Source organism: Alligator mississippiensis, chromosome 5, assembly GCF_030867095.1.
Source record: "Alligator mississippiensis isolate rAllMis1 chromosome 5, rAllMis1, whole genome shotgun sequence".
Lineage (NCBI taxonomy): Eukaryota > Metazoa > Chordata > Crocodylia > Alligatoridae > Alligator > Alligator mississippiensis.
In genome coordinates, this window is record NC_081828.1 from 106,392,450 (window position 1) to 106,408,978 (window position 16,529).

A 16,529-nucleotide genomic window follows, 5' to 3' on the forward strand; every position below is an offset into this window, starting at 1 on the left:
TTTGGATTCTATCTCAGTGGTCTAAAGGAGGGGATGGTAGGTCTGAGGCAGCATCTACTCTTGCCTAGGTGTATGCACCAATGGTCTTGGACCTGACTAGACCTCTTACATGTACATCATAATCTAAAGGATTGACAGTTGACTACTGTGTCTAGAACTGGGAAGGCATAGGTTGTATGCCACAGTTTTAACATAAAAACTAGATTACAAAGACTCTTTACCCTTATACACCATGTTGGTACAAAAACATGTGAACCTGTGTTCTTTAATTTGGCTTTAAATTACTTTGGGGAATAATACATGTTCATTTGAATGTATGTCTTACTAAAGGAAAAGTTTGCAAATTTCAAAGGCACATTACTATCAATAAATCTCAATAGTTATGCTTTCCTGAAGCACAGACCATTATGAAACTTCCATTCTGCAGAATCATATCTACATATCTTTCAACTCCTCTGGAAGTGGATTACTAGTTTCATTCTTTTCTTTTTTTTTTTTTAATGATCCAGGAAAATATACTTCATTCCCCACACAAAGCTAAGGGTGATGTTTATTGATTCAGAGTGTATACTTGATGGTCTAACTCCTTCAGTTGACTTTTCTTTTTATGATATAACCTTTGCCTATGGGGGTAATCCTCTGGCTTACTTGGGGGTAACTACATCTAAGAATTCCTTTCCTGTCTGTTACTCTTTGTTCTAACCGGAGTAATTCTTAAAAATAAATGCATTTCTCTGCCACTGTGTTATTAAAATCTATTATTTATTGAGTGCTGAGTGCTAAGCAGCGCATTACATATTCCAGCCTTAGGAATTTACCTTCTAAGATGGATAAACAATGGAGTATGGATGAAAAATGCTGCAAGGGTCCTTGCTGCACAGTGAAATGAAGTAAAAAAAAAACAACTTTTATAGCTTTCAGATTGACTGTCTAATGACCAAAATGAGTTTTTCAAAGGGTAATATAAACCTACAATAACTATAATAAGGATCAAGAATGAGGTATAGTGCATAAAAAACTTGAAATTTAGTAAGGTTGTTTAATATACAAGGAGATGAAGGAAGTTCCTAGAATAGTCCTTTCCAACCTTTTATCAGCATGACCCCATTTAAACATCAGAAACATTGGACATTTTTTTTTACCCAAAAATGATGGAGGGCAACAGGGTGGGTAGTTCTTACCCCAGAGCAGACAGCCTGATTATGCCCCCATCCCATGCACAAATCTAGGGGGCACATGGCCCCCCATGCTTCTCTCCCCACCAGTGCATGCAGTGTCAGGGAGCCAGCCCTCCCCACAGCCCCCTAGACAAGCTACCCATGGCTCCATTCTATTCCCCCAACCAGCCCTGCATTCCCAACTAAGCCCCAGGCCCCATGCACCAGCCCAACTGGGGAGCACCCCCAGCACCAGCCTTGCCCCACTCCCTCCCTCTCTCCATCCCTCCCTCACCATAGGAGCCTCAAATTTACTGTCCACCACATAGACTTACCTGGAGGGAGCTTCAGGAGCTGCTCTCCACACTGCCTGGCTACCACGTGTATGTGTGCATGCATACATGCAGGTGGTGCCCCCTGCCCGATTGCCCTCCTCTTGCTTCAGCCAGTATGTTTTTTTTTTTTTTCTTTCCTCTTCCCTTTTTCTTTAGTCATAAGCATAGATGTTTAAAGGTATGCTTTGGGAATGAAAGGTATGTTGGGAATGAATGCATCCCAAGTGTATAGTGTAATAGATACAAACTACAATTGTTACATCACAATTTTTAAATATTTCTTTAGGGTTTAGTCACTGAACTTTCATATTCAACATTCTCATAAAATTAATACTCTAATATCTTCAAACTCCAACCTCGATCTACTGGTAAAACCGTAAACTTCAGAGAAACTGTGCCTACAAACTGAGTAGGTGGCCAAATCCTATTGAAAATGACTGTCCAAATTTGATACTTACATTTACATTAAATCTTTAGAAACAGATCCATGTTACATACCTTTAAAATCATTTCACTATAAAAATAATTAGTGAATACTCATATCTGAATACTATATTTGTAAAATAATTGCATTATAAAATAAGCTCAACTTATGTTGTACTTACTAACTTTACTTGCAATTATAGAGAAATTATACTGGGCGGTGCTTTCTCTGTCCAATAATTCATTAGTTGCAATGGTTCCTTCAGTTGCATCTATTGTAAAGTAGCTGTCCACATCACTCTTCCAATCTATGAAGTACCTGCATATATATAAAAGAAGTAGATGCAAATGTGAAATCAGTATACATTTATTCTAATAGTAACCTGGCTAGCTTGACAGTTTTGTAATTTTTCTCTCAATATCTGTTATCGACCTGAGGGAAGAAGACTATAAATGATGATTTTATTATTGCAAAGTAAGAATGCTCAAGGAGAAATGGGAAATTGATGAAAGATTTAGTACTTCTAATGTCCATATTATTTTAAGTCCTTGAGATCTAGAAAATTCAGTGCAAGATACTGACCATTGATCATTACAAGTGATCACTTTTAACTGCACTTGAGGAACTCAGAGGGGAAAAGGTATGCAAGACTGCATCCAAGAGGTGGATTGGATAATCAGATCTCATCCTTCTGCACTCTTATGGCTATGTGCACTTTTTATTTCACAAAGCTAAGAAGGATGAAGGGATGGCCACTAGCAGTCAACATCTATTTGTTAGGAACGCATTTTCTTTTATGAAAATGTAACTATTTTTGTTATAAGGGAAAGGACATTAACATAATTCTGGAATTGTAGTAAGGATTTTTACATCATTACCCATGCATTCTTATAAGAAAAATGGATAAAAGTGAGTTTTATATGTGGATGCAATCGATATGAAGAAAGGTTGAAGGAACTGGTTGTGTTTAGTTTGAAACAAAGGAGACATGAGCGCAATTTTCAAATATATGAAAGACTGTCATAAATAAGTTGAAGGAACATTGTTCTCCTTTGTCACAGAGGCAACAAGTTCAAATTACAGAAAAACAACTTTAGATAAAAAATTAGGAAGAAAATTCTGAACTGTGAAAAAAGTAGAGTCATGGAAAAAACAGCCTAGAATAATTGTAAAATCTTCTTCATTGGTAGTTTTCAAGATGAAGCTTGAGAGGAACCTATCCTGGATGAGTTTAGGAAAAGTGAATCTGGTATATATGCAAGTGGAAGGACTTGACTGTTAAAGTCCCTTTCCAACCCAATGATTCTGTGACAGTCTGTCCTGAAGTGAATTCCCTTGTGGAAAATAACCTCCAGCTAGCATAAATGTACTATCTCTAAGTTGTACATCCTTACTCTTCAAATTAATGGCCAGTTGTGAGAAGGAAGGGTTGTATCATGGTCAGATTGAAGTGGGGAGTAAATGTAGTGGAAGTCTACTTCCAATAGCTGTCCTCCACTTATGTAGCTCCGTTAAGCACTATGGCTAAGTACAGACAGTCAAAAAGCCCAAGGCTGAATCATTTCACTGTTTGCAGGTTAGTTTAAAATCTGTAGATTGAACTGATAAGTTAACAGACATTTACTTTTGTTTCTGAAAATATAGCCATGTGCTGCTAAGGCATGCCTCCCTGACTGGCTGGAGAAGACAACTTGGGCCAAGGCTAGCCCAGCTACCTTGCAAGGGGGATTTGTGAGAGAGGTGCAAAGCATCCTGGGATGCTGAGTTACATGAATCTGGAAGAGATTTGGGACAGAAATTCAATAAACCGATTTAATTTAAATCAGTTAAGTCTGATATTACATCCATCCAGGTTTATCTTAAACCAGTTTCAGCCATTTTGAAAGTAGCTTATGTGCACTTTTGTTGTGTTACAGATTTGAACTGATTTCTGATCACTTACACCAGTATACGTGTAATTTCTGTCCCTAGCCTGTGTGTCTTCAGCACAAGTTAAAACAGCTCTGACTTCCCCTGGGGCTGCAGAAACTAGGAATACTTATACTCCTTCTGTTCCCTTTTGTGTTAAGAAAGGACTTAATAGATGGAGGGGATTACACTTGTAAACAAAGTAGGATACAAGCAATTTGATAATTATTCTAAAACTATTCCCTTTTCATGCTAATTCATTTTAAAGTCTGCTTTCTCATCTGGTGCTGCTGTTTGGAATAACATGAGAATAGTAATTTTTCAGATGCAGTACTTCATGCTATTAATACTTCCCCACTCCCCACACCATAATGAGAACCTGTACCTGCATACCTTGCTGTCATTCCTTGAAAATAAAGCAGGGTGGGAATGACAAAGCGATTTGTTAGAAGTAGAAAACAAGGATAAAACAACACATAATTTCAGGTGGAGTTAAGAAAATATAAATATGAGACGACAATGGGCATCATGCCTCATATGATTTATGATTCTTATTGTTGCCTGTGAACCTATCAGAATAACAGTCTCTCTGTCTCTCATTATGTGTGACTTACAAGAGGAATATACAGGTAATGCAACCACAAGTGTAGAATACCATTGAATGAAATAGTAAGACAAAGAGGTGCTTGGAATGTCCCAGAGTATTCTGAACAGGAACTCAAGAACTTTAATGATTTGAGGAAAGTGAAAATGTATAATAATTAAAGTTTATGATTAAAGTGCAGTGTTCTTTGGGGATACTTTCATTAAAAATAATGCGCGCACTGCAAAAAAATCCTACACATACACACACAAGTGTGTGTGTGTGTGTGTGTGTGTGTGTGTGTGTGTGTGTGTGTGTGTGTGTGAAAAAGATTAATTTAGCTGCATACAGTTGGGCTGTCTAATATTAGCCAAAGATGCTTGAAAGCCTTATTTCTAGTGTTCATAATCAGGTTATTTATAAAATATAAAGGTTGAAGGAAAATATTGTTAATAGACTGATTTGGATACCATAGAATAGTATTCTTTCAGAAATGCCCTACATAATTAAATAAGGTTACTACATGAGTATAATCCACAAATATACCAAATAATATCATGTGAAGGTAGCTTAAGTTAGCTTCATCCTCATAGAAGTGAGGAATTGCACTGAAGACAATGGGGATAGAGTCTGTACTTAAAGTTAAGCATATAATTAATTGCTTTCAGGATGAAGGGCTAAGCCTCCAGCCCACAAACTCATATGCAGGTGCTTAATTTTATGTGTGTGAATCTAAATAAAACACTCGTATGCATAAGCACTTGCAACTGTATATTAAGCATGTTATTTCAGGTCAGTGGCAAAATGGCTACTGATTTCAGTCAGAATAGGATCAGACCTGTCCTTAAAGACAGCCAAACTGTGCAAAATGAGCCTATTTATGTATGCTGCTGTTTACTGGTAGGGAATTATTATCCAATTCAATGAGATGCAGGGTACTGTACCATTTAATTTATTGAAGCATTCATTTATCTATTTCACTTACTTTGATATTTTACTAATATCAGATTGCACTCAACCTTCTGAAGAAGAAAAATGTCCCAACTCCTTTGAGATTTAATTCATGTATCAATCCCAGTATCAATTTCATTTATCAATCCCAGTATCAATCCCAGTGATCCCAATATTTTTATCACATTCCATTTTTTTTTTAACTATAGGTTAAGCAGACCCAGATAGTAAAATGATACTTATTAATTCTCAGTCAAGAAGGGCAGATTTTTTGTGTACCACTTGCAGCATCTGGCTTCCAAGCTCAATTTGTAATGTATCTCCTTAGGTTTTGTGTGTACAAAACTTAAACAGTAGATTGAAGTGTTGTAGATGTAAGTGAATTGCTGGCATGATGCTGGAATATCTAGATTTAGGCTCACTAAAGATGAGGCAAGATGACATTTTTCTACTTCAGCATCAATCTGAATCCCCTGTGGGATTTACTAACCCATATAGCCTTCTTACAACTCAGCTAAGTTAGGAAGAAATAAGATCTTCATAGTTTCATAGGAGTTAGGGGTCAGAAGGGACCTGAATAGATCCTCTAGTCTAACCCCCCACCACTGGTTGGAGCACACGCTGGGATCACAAGACCCCAGACAGGTGTTCATCCAACCTCTTTTTGAATTTACACAAGGTAGGAGTGAGGACCACTTCCCTAGGAAGTTGGTTCCAGATTCTGGCCACCCTAAAAGTGAAATAGTGCCTCCTAGTCTCTAACCTGAACCTACTCTCTAGCAGCTTCTGACCATTGTTCCTTATCACCCCAGGTGGTGCTGGGGAGAATAGGGCTCTTCCTATTTGCTGCTGATCTCCCCTAACGAGTCTATAGGCAGCCACCAAATCTCCCCTCAGCCTCCGTTTGCTGAGGCTGAACAGATTCAGCCTCAGGCTCTTGATCTTCCTTATGGCATCTTGAGGCATGGCTCATCTCTGCAGTCTTGGCTGTGGTTTCTGACAAAGTATCCTGTTATCTTAGTTTTTTGGAAGACCCTATCATTTTGGTCCACCAGTGTTGTTGGCTACCATGGCTTTCTTCCTCCTAAACCTGACTCCCATAGCTGACGTTCCCTGGAAGTCTCTGATGGTTTCAGACCTCTCTGAATGATATTTTCTGTTTGGACCCTGTTACAGTTTCTATTCTAACCTGCTCTTTTAAAAATCTGTCTTCAGGTTGAGAAAAGGAAATCTGTGATCACTTGAGGCATGGACAGATAACTGATAAAGAACAAAAAAAGATACATTTATGGTTAATTTGAACATTTTCAAATTAGTCAGTCTGGATCACTTCTGAAAATTAGTTATGTTAAGCATAATTGTACCCCAGCCAATAAGAGTTAGACTGGATTAATTTAGGTCTTGCCAGAAGACTCAGCTGCCTTTTGGGGGAGTGTAATGGGAAGCTGATTGCAGGAGCACAGTTAGACATAATATATTTGTATGAAGTTTGTCATACTACAGGAGCACCATACAGCATCTCACAGGAACACCATAGAGACAATATATTTGTATGAAACTTGTGATATTGTCTCCCACAAACACTTAATTGAAATTTACCCCAATTTCCCTGGTGAAAAAAAAGCATTTCCCTTTGATAACATTGGAAGCAGGCATGTACAAGGTCTGTTCAAAAACTATTGAGACTGAACGTGTATTTGTGGTAAAAAGTATTGGCTGGGGGGTGTGGCTTTGCTGAACATGTCTGGGCTTGTTGGGACTCCTGTGGACAGGTTTGCAGCTCATGGGCTTCCCCAGGTTTCTGTGGCCAGCAGTTTAAATAAGATTGTTTCCATCTCGTGTCCCCTTTCATTATGTCAGAGTGTCCAGAACAATGTGTGTGATTAAATTTTGCATGTGAAACATTTGAACTACTTAAAATAGCATTTGAGATAACACTATGAGCCGTGCAAGAGTTTTTGAATGGTTTAAAGAAGGACAATCATTGGTCAAAAGTGATGAGCTTTCTGGATGCCCTTCAACATCACAAAATGATGAAAATGTGGCAGCAGTTTGGGTCAAAATGATAGGAAATTGACTGTCTGAGAGATAGCAGAAGTTGGAATATATGTTGTTCATGTCACTCAATTTTAACTGGCGATTTGTAAATGAAACAACCAGGAAAACTACCAGAAAAGTGGATATCTTGGATGTTTCACCATGTCAGCGCCCACTCAGTTCAGCTTGTGAAGCAATTTTTAGGCAAATTTTAGCCAAACACCATATCCCACAAGTGCTGCAGCCTCCATATTCACCTGATATGGCCCCATGCAACTTTTTTCTTTTCCTGCAACTAAAGAAAACCTTGAAAGAAAGAACATTTTGTGATGTGGAAACCATAAAACAAAATGCAGCTGAGCAGCTTTTAGCAATTCCACGAATTGTTTATCACAGGTGTTTCCAACAATGGCAGAAACATTGGAAGAAGTGTGTGGCTGCAGAAGTAGCATACTTCAAAGGAAATTAAGCCAAAACCCCTGTAAATAAAATATTTTATTTCCTACAGCATCAGTCTCAATACTTTTTGGACAGACCTCCTATATAGATCTGTGGAACAAAAACTGCAAACTAAGGAAAAACATGAATGACAATAAGTTAAAATATGAGTAGGTAATTAGGGTATTTCAGTAATCATTGCTGGGAATGAACGTATCTTACAGCTTCATTAATAACATGGAAGAAGAACTAGAAATTAATGACATTCGGAGCTTATAGTGAAGTAGAATTGGTAAAAAGTATCATTCAGGATAGGGAAATAAATCTTAGGGGTCTAAGGAGACTGGAAACATGGACAGATAAAATAAAATTCTGCTTGAAAATATTCCATATAATGATTCTGTATAATACAAGTACACATTTAATTAAGAGGTAGAAGAAGCTTGGGAAACAGTAATAAGAAAACAGGTGAGAGACTGGAGACAACCAATTTAGACTTCGGTTTTCGATATGATAGTTAGAAAATCCTCTGTAATTTTTTGTCTAAAACATCATCATGTAATGTAGCAAGGAGATAATAGATTCTATCCATGGCAGGCCTGTGGTAAATGACACCTAGAAAACTGAATTCAATCTTGGGTATCCCACATCACCAGTGAGATAGTAGTAAACTGGAGGGTGAACAGAGAACAGCAAGAAAAAATATCCTGCATCTAGAAGCACTGAATTATGAGAAAAGAGTCAAAGACCTAAAATATGTTTAGTTTGGATAAGAGGTGACAAGAGAGAGACATGATATTGGTCTACAAATAGCTGAAGAATTTAAAACCAAGAAGGAAGAGATATTATTTAGCATGATACACAGAAGGAAAGGGATGAAATTAAGAAGAGGAAAATTTACATTGAATCTTCCTGGCAGTGATATATATTAAGCTATAGAGTAGTTTCCTGAGAGAAATGATTAAAGTCCTATCATTTGGCACTTTCAAAATGAAAGGAAAAATTCTGTACTTGCAAGGAAATGGTCTGAATAATCAAATGCATCTCCAATCTCTATGATTCTAAGCAGAAAAATATTTCAAATATATATACATATTCATCACATGGTGACAAGAATCTTCATTAAATTAGAGTTGAGAGTATAACATTAATTAAGGATAAATAAAAGCCTTGAAGTTATAAAAAGAAAACAAAACAGAAACAGAACTACAACAAGTAATAGACTTAAAGTCCAAGTTAGAAGAAATCCAACTATTGAGAAAAATCAAGAAGGTAGAGAAAAGGTAAAATTCTATACCTTCAGTAAACCGTTCTCTCATCTCCATCGCTCACTTTCTTTCATATCTATTTTGCAAGATGCTTTACTCACATTTTTTCACATCCATCCTTATTTACATAAGTATCTTTAGAAGGACAAATGTGAAATCATATGATTATCTGTTTTATTCAGTGTATTAAGACGTTTTTTAGATAAGTAAACAATTCCCCCCACTCCCTCCAAACCAACCAAACAAACAAAAATAGGTAGAAAAATGGTGGTGTCTTCAGCATCAAAAACGTGCATCGGAGACCACTAGTACATTAATACATGAACAACCCCCCTGTAATAATCATGTTAAGTACATACCATACATGGATTTTCACTAATTTATGTTAGATTTTACTCTAGAATAAAATTGCACTGGTACACAAAAAGACTTAGAACTAGCTCTCCAGACACGGCTGTGCCCAGTAAGAACTGTTACAGAGACTCAGCACTAGACGGCTGGAGATTCGGTTGTATTTAGCATAGAGCTGCCCTGTGATGAAAGTGATTAGGGCTGCAGACACACAACTTGTACCTTGGAGTAATTTAACCTGGTATATACATACTTTCTGACCAAGAGATTTGCATCAGTGTAAAGCTGTTTATTGTATGCCAGGACCACTTTTTGTCCTGGAGTAAAGTCAAATAGTTCTGAAATCACTATGTTGTGTCACATCTTGAGGGTGGGGTTTTACCATCACACTTTACAGCTCTTTACCTTTGCCCTTCTAATATAATTTATCCAAATCCCTAATATGTATGCATGTAGATACCCTAGGCTCTGCATCTAAGATAGCTAGATAATTGGTGGCACATAAACTTCCCATCAAAACCGAAGCATGATTGCCTTCAGTTTGCTACTGATTCAGTAACAAATTTAAACAGGAGGTCCATGGCCATTAAAAGCAACTAGTGTCAATACAAGTAAAATATGACTAGAAACAAGAAGGTATTTGAAATTCTATAGGCAACGATGAGGTCAGGCTATGTATTATATCTGGATAAGGTACCCACACTTTGTTAAGGCATCAGTATTGGGTTAAAGTTAAGGTTATTTGGATATCAGAGATTGAAAGTACAAGTGGTTCCCAGGGACCACAGTTTAACCCATTGGGGGTCTGTATTCAGCACATCGTTTGCCAGTTGGACAGCCCTGTTTTGTATAATATCCTAGTGATTAAAGAGTCACCCAAGAAGTGTGAGAGTTGGATTCTAGGACCTAGATTTTAAGCCTGAAGAGATTACAATCAACCCCTTTCATTTCTAAAGAAATTGCCTAATTACTGACTGGCTGGAAGTAGCCATCACCCTTCTGTTAACCAGGAAGAGTATAAGAATTATGGAGACAGAAGAAGAAAAAGCAAGAGACAGTCTGACTCTGTAGCCCAATTTGAGGGTTCACTTATGAGAAGTGGAGCCCTAGTTTAGGTATTTTATAGTCAGCAGTTATTAGATAAAAGTACAAAGAATCCTGAAGGCAAGAACCAGGACCCAGCATTGCTCATCTTTACAAGGTTCCTCTAAGCTTAATATAGATAAGGCCCTACATTTTCACTCCATATCCAGAAACTCACAGGCTAGGGACAGACATTAAAAAAGCTGGAGCCTCAAATGATTCAGTCTTTGCAGGTTAGTCTAACTCACAAAGCTTGAACTGATTTGGAGGCGGATAGACATTCCCATTTCAACCAGAAATGCAGGCACATGCCTGCAGTGGCTCAGGCTAGAAGCTGGGGGTGCTAGAGCAGCCCTCCCTTCCCTTCTACAGCACTAAGCTGGGGGGGGGGGGGCATGGCCAGGCCCGGGCAGGATGTTCTGATTAGCCCAGCAGGGAATTGATAACAGTGTTTATCACCCCTAACTTAGTGTGTATCACTCCATTAAGAAAACAACAGAGGGACATTACCAGCTACCTGTTAATTCTGCCTTTCTCACAGCATGGACCATAGTCAATATGTGGTCTGCTAGCTAATATACACATACTTCCTTTGCAAGGAAGAGGGGAGGGGAAAATTCCTACTTAGCAGGGATTGGTGGGGAAGGAGGGAGCAGCTTACTAGTCTCTTTGGACCTCCAGCCAGGGAACAGAGGGGAGGGGCCAACTCTGCTGTAGAGCAGAGAGCCCCGCTCATCCCAGAGAGCATGCCGGGATGCTGAGGGAGTCTGATTTATCTTAAACCAGAAAGGGCTCTGGAACACAAATTGCATAAACTGGTTTGAGCCGAATCAGTTAAGTCTGATACTACATTCAACCAGGTTTATCTCAAACCGGTTTCAACCATTTTCAAACTGGTTTATGTGCACTGAATATCTGTTCTGTTACAGACTTAAACCAGTGTCTGATCACTTAAACTAGTTTATGTGTAATGTCTATCTCTAGCTACAATGCATCTTTATTAGCACAGAGAGCTCATAGCACATGTACAAGAACAGTAAGGTAAACTAAGTATAATATTTTATTAGCATTAGTTTGGGATGTTCACTTGACTTCCAGGCAGCAAAAGCAGAAATAAGTTTTGAAGGATGTGTAAAACAAGAATAAAATATCATTCTTATTTTACTACAATAGATATGCATTAGACAAGTGCCATCTATTCTAACAGAATGCTGTGTGTCTGTCTGTCCATAATGCTTTGGGCCAACTGCACATGTGCCACCCATAGACTTACTGACAGAGAGACACACAGGTGGAGGTGATGGGGGCCAGGCTGTGTTCTACCATGCATGGGGAAGATGAGGTGAGGCGAAGGCGGTTGTGGCTTGTGGCCCTGCAGGGTGGTGTGGTGCATGACCTTGTGGGGTGTAGCATGCGGCGGCGGGGTGTGATGCATGATCACAGGGTGCTGCACAGGGTGTGGGCACGGGATGCATGGGTAGAGCCTGCCAGCTGCAGCACATGGCTGCAGGGCAGGGTGCTCCCCCTGTGCCCATTCCCCATGCAGCACCCTGTGGCTGTGTACCAGGCCCCCCCTGTGTGCTGCACCCCATTCCTGTGTGGAGATCACCCACCAGTTGCAGCCGTGGGGCATGGGGTGTGGTGAGGGGCGTGTGGGGAGATGGTGTGGGGTGCACCAGCAGTGCCCACCAGCTGCAGCACACAGCATGGGGTGCAGCATGCCCCCCTCACCAGGTCACCATGCTGTACCCTGCAGCTGGAAGCCACGCCCCCACCCCACAGGGAACTGCTGCTGGCTGTGACTGCACAGAGTGCCATGTAAGGAACCAGTGTGAGGTGTGTGGTCAGCACCCACCAGCAGCATGTGGCCGCAGGCCAGGGCATGCCCCCAGCACCCACTCCCAGCATGGCACCCTTCAGCTGCAAGCCACAACCCCCCTCACAAGCCACAACCCCCCCATGTGGTCACACACCATGCCCCCCAATGTGGGGATTGCCCACTGGCTGTAGCCAAGGGGCATATGGAGCAGGTGAGAGAGGCTGTGGCTTTATGGCCACACAGGTAACTGGCGCAGCATGGGTAGGTAACTCCTGCTGGCTGAAGCACATGGCCTCAGGGCACACCCACATACCCATTGCACCTCAAAGCCAAGCACCACACCCCCCCATGTGGCTGCACACCATGCCCCCCCCCACATGAAGAGTGCCTACTGGCTGTGGCTGTGGCGGGACATGGCATGCGGGTGTAGGGGCAGTTGGCACGGGGGTGTACAGGCAGCACCCACCAGCTGCAGCACATGGCCGTGGGCTGGATGCTCCCCCTATGCCTGCTCCTAATGTGGCAACCTGAGGCCATGCCCCCACCCCTCCCCCACAGGGAGCAACTACCAGCTCCAACCTTGGGGTGCACTCATGGTGGAGCGTGGCGCAGGGGGAGCATGGCACACAGTCACAGGGTGCCATGTGGGAAGCCAGTGTGGGGGCTGTGGGAGTACTCGCCAGCTGCAGCTGTGGTATGGGGTGTTTGCGGCACCCTGCGGCCATGCGCCATGGCCCCCATATGCACCCTGCACCACACCCCTGGGCTGTGCCCCATGTCACACAGCCATGGGTGCTCCCCATGCAATGGCCGCTCCCCACACCGTGGCCCTCAGCCACATGCCACACCTCATGCAGCCATATCCCATGCCCCCCCATGTGCCTTGCGCCACACCCTGGGGCCACTCCCCATTCCTCATGGCCACAGCCTGCAGGCACTCCCTGTACTGTGGCTACTCCCCGCAACATGCCCCGTAGTCGCACACCATGGCCCCCACTTGCACCATGCCACACCCCGAGCCACTGCCCATGCCACATAGCCAGAGCCGGTAGGTATTCCCCACAGCCCTACAACCCCACACCGTGGCCACTCCCCATGCCATGCCCTGCAGTGGAGCACCACAACCCAGGACTGTTCCCCACACCATGCAGCCATAGCCGACAGGTGCTCCCTCTGCTGTGGACACTCCCCACACCATGGCACATGCCACCCCCACTGTGCACCCTGTGCTGCACCCCTGGGTCGCATCCTGCACCACACAGCCAGCAGGCGCTCCCCACACCATGGCCACTCCCTGTGCCATGCCCTGCAACCACGCACCAGCCCCCTGGTGCTGTGGCAGGGATGGGGAGTGGAGCAGGGCTGGACCCAGAGCAGCAGGGGGATCAGGGCGTGACTCAGAACAGCAGCGGGTCGGGGGAACAGGGCAGGGCCCAGAGCAGTGGTGGGGGAGGGAAGTGGGGCTGGACCCGGAGCAGTGGAGGGAGGGTGTGGGGCTGGACACGGGCCTCCATCCCCGCTTTCCCCCACCCCATTATTCATGATGGGCATTTTTCTAGTTTTCTAAAAAAGCCATTTTAACAAATGAAGTAAAGTGCCTGCAACATTTTGTTTTCATTAGAAGTTGTTGGGGTTTTTTTAAATCTTTCCAGTGGTAAAGCTCTGGTGGGTGTTTTCAGTGTTTAGTAGTCAGCAGGTCACCAGATGTGGTATAATGTCGACAAAAACAAGCGACACTTTGCTCTTTGCTTATTTTGCAGGGGTGGGGGGGGGGGAGGAGATCCAATTTACATGAAGCAGTACTAATTTACATGGAAGAAATGGCTGAGGGAACACACAGATTCTGATGACTACATCAGAATTGTGTGAAAGAAGCTGTTAAACTTTTCATAAGCTCTATAAATTTTACATACAAATTTTAGTTAAACCCACTAGATTATATGAGGAATATAATATACTTCACTTCAATTATCAATGCTTGCAAACTGCCAATTGTTCCTGTCTACAAATTTCATTGCTTCCTCACCCTCCCCTTCTAAATATGTTGTTCATTCGCTTATCAAATTCTTCAGTCTGTTTTGTTGTCTGATTTGCATTTCTCATAATGAGCTGAGAATCTTATCAAAAAGCTGTTGTTGTTTGGAAAATGCATTGTTTTTGTTCAGTTTTAATGTTGTTTTTCCTGCCTCACTGAGCAGGCAGCACTACAAGGAAAAGACAGAAGGAAAGCCATGTCTTGTGCTTTAATTATGCCTCAGATGTTTGGCTAAGATCAGCAGCAAAATAAATCTTACATTTAACCCCTTCTATACAGGTTTATTATAGACAATGTCCTCTTTAGTGGGCACTACTTGGGAGCAGTTACAAGAAAGAATTTAGTTAAAGGGAAAGCCATTGAATTTCAATCTACTCCAAGCTTACACTGAATGTAGAATGCAACAGCAGTATTTGTAAGGACTGGGACAAACATGAATGTTGGGAAAAAATATAAGTAAGGACAATGAAGAGTGGGGGCTGATGGGGATTCTAGGGTTAGGTAAAGTTTTCACTTATACTCTTGAGTCTCTTAGGTCATGCTTACCCAGTAACTTTACTGTGCTTCAGGGCAGAACCTTAAGTAAATTTACCAAGTTTGACAGTGGCACCCTCAAGCATGGGCTGCTTCACAGTATTGTAGCAATATCAATGTAACACTGTAAGACAGGTAGTTAGCAGAAGAAGGCTCTTGGGCCCAGTCACTCAACAATTCTATTAAATCCATACAAAGCTCTGTGGCAGGCAGCTTTGCTGCTTTCTGTTTAGGAGGGAGCTTGCCTACTCAAGTTCTGCATTCCTGAGGGCTCTACCCTCATGGTCACCCTCTGTACTGCATAACCACGGTCAAAAAGACTTAATACTAACAAAAGCTGTGATAGGGTAAAATGTTGCTATATCTCAATCCACTGTCTTTACAGGGCAGCCCAATTCCAAAGTTTGTGTAGCTTGACAGAAAATGAGCAGAGCTAACATAGGTGGAAGTAGATCTGGTGCAGGAGAGCATACTGGCAATATTTACTGGATGCAGCAGGGATTTTCCAGATGTAATTTCTTACTGTTTCACTTAGTACCACACAAATATCCTGTCTTTTGGATGCTGAATTCTTAATTGGTTCAGTATCTGCCTTCAAACAGTAAATCAAACCACCCACAAAGCTGAGGCAGTCAGAGAGAAAGGTTTCATACCAAACACCTGTCACATCAAGCTGATTTCATTAGGGGTTGCAGCCTTGTGTTCACTACTTACACTGGTTGCCTCACAAACTGTGCAGTAAAGCCTTTGTGGAGTATAAGATTAGAGATTTGAAGAGGTATGAAGAAAGCAAACAGCACTGTGGGACATTCTGTGCTGTGCAAATTCAAGCTATCCCTGAGGAAATTGCCATAAATTAGAGTATTACCTGAGGCTCCTCCGTTATACTTTGGGGTTTATTCAGACCCACATGGAAATCCATCACTCAGAGGGACAAAATTAAAGTCACCTGAACTCTTCTCTTCCCATAAGCTGCAGTTTCCCTGCTGAACCTCCTAGGAAATCAAGCACACTGACCCTAGGGCTTAAAATCTAAGTCAGAATGTTAATATAAGACTGTAGACATGTAAGAAATATTTAGATGCTTTGCACACTCGTTTCATATCTGCTTTTCTTTACTAATTCACCCACATGAAACCTCAACAAGTTTTTTCTTTTTTTGTTTGCTATTTAGGGCCTTGTCACACTTTTCCTTTCAACTGTTGCAAATCATTGGAATGGTGTGATGTATTAAAGCTGGTATGTGTTTGAGTGGTGTCACACATTCACTTACATTTCACTTACAACAGTTGCAAATCATAGCAATGTAGTGACCTATTAAAGTTAGCATGTATTAGGAGATAACTCTTTCCTGAAAGGGAACAACTTTGCAACACCAGGAGGGCATTTGACACTTGCTGAACTGCTTCAATATGCATCTGTTTGCGTTTTATCTGCACTTAGTAAGGGTGAAGTTGAATGTTACACATAGTCCATAATAAATCTGTGGACTGTTAAGTGATATTAAAGTTAGAATGTGCTATAATCAGTCATGTGTTAAGGGTTAATGCCATTTCTTGCCAGGACAGCTCTGAATTGCCAGCTACAGGGCTGATGAATAGGGGCA

At 41.6% G+C, this 16,529-nt stretch overlaps 1 protein-coding gene across 3 annotated transcripts in view; it reads right to left on the minus strand.

Annotated features, from left to right (window-relative positions):
* CDH12 (cadherin 12) overlaps positions 1-16,529 on the minus strand; it is a 976,881-nt gene that overhangs the window by 35,148 nt on the left and 925,204 nt on the right. For all 3 annotated transcript variants that reach the window (XM_059728628.1, XM_059728629.1, XM_019483342.2), the window contains one exon: positions 2,098-2,234. In XM_059728628.1, coding sequence (XP_059584611.1) covers positions 2,098-2,234 — 137 coding nt within the window. The remainder of the gene's footprint in view (positions 1-2,097; positions 2,235-16,529) is intronic.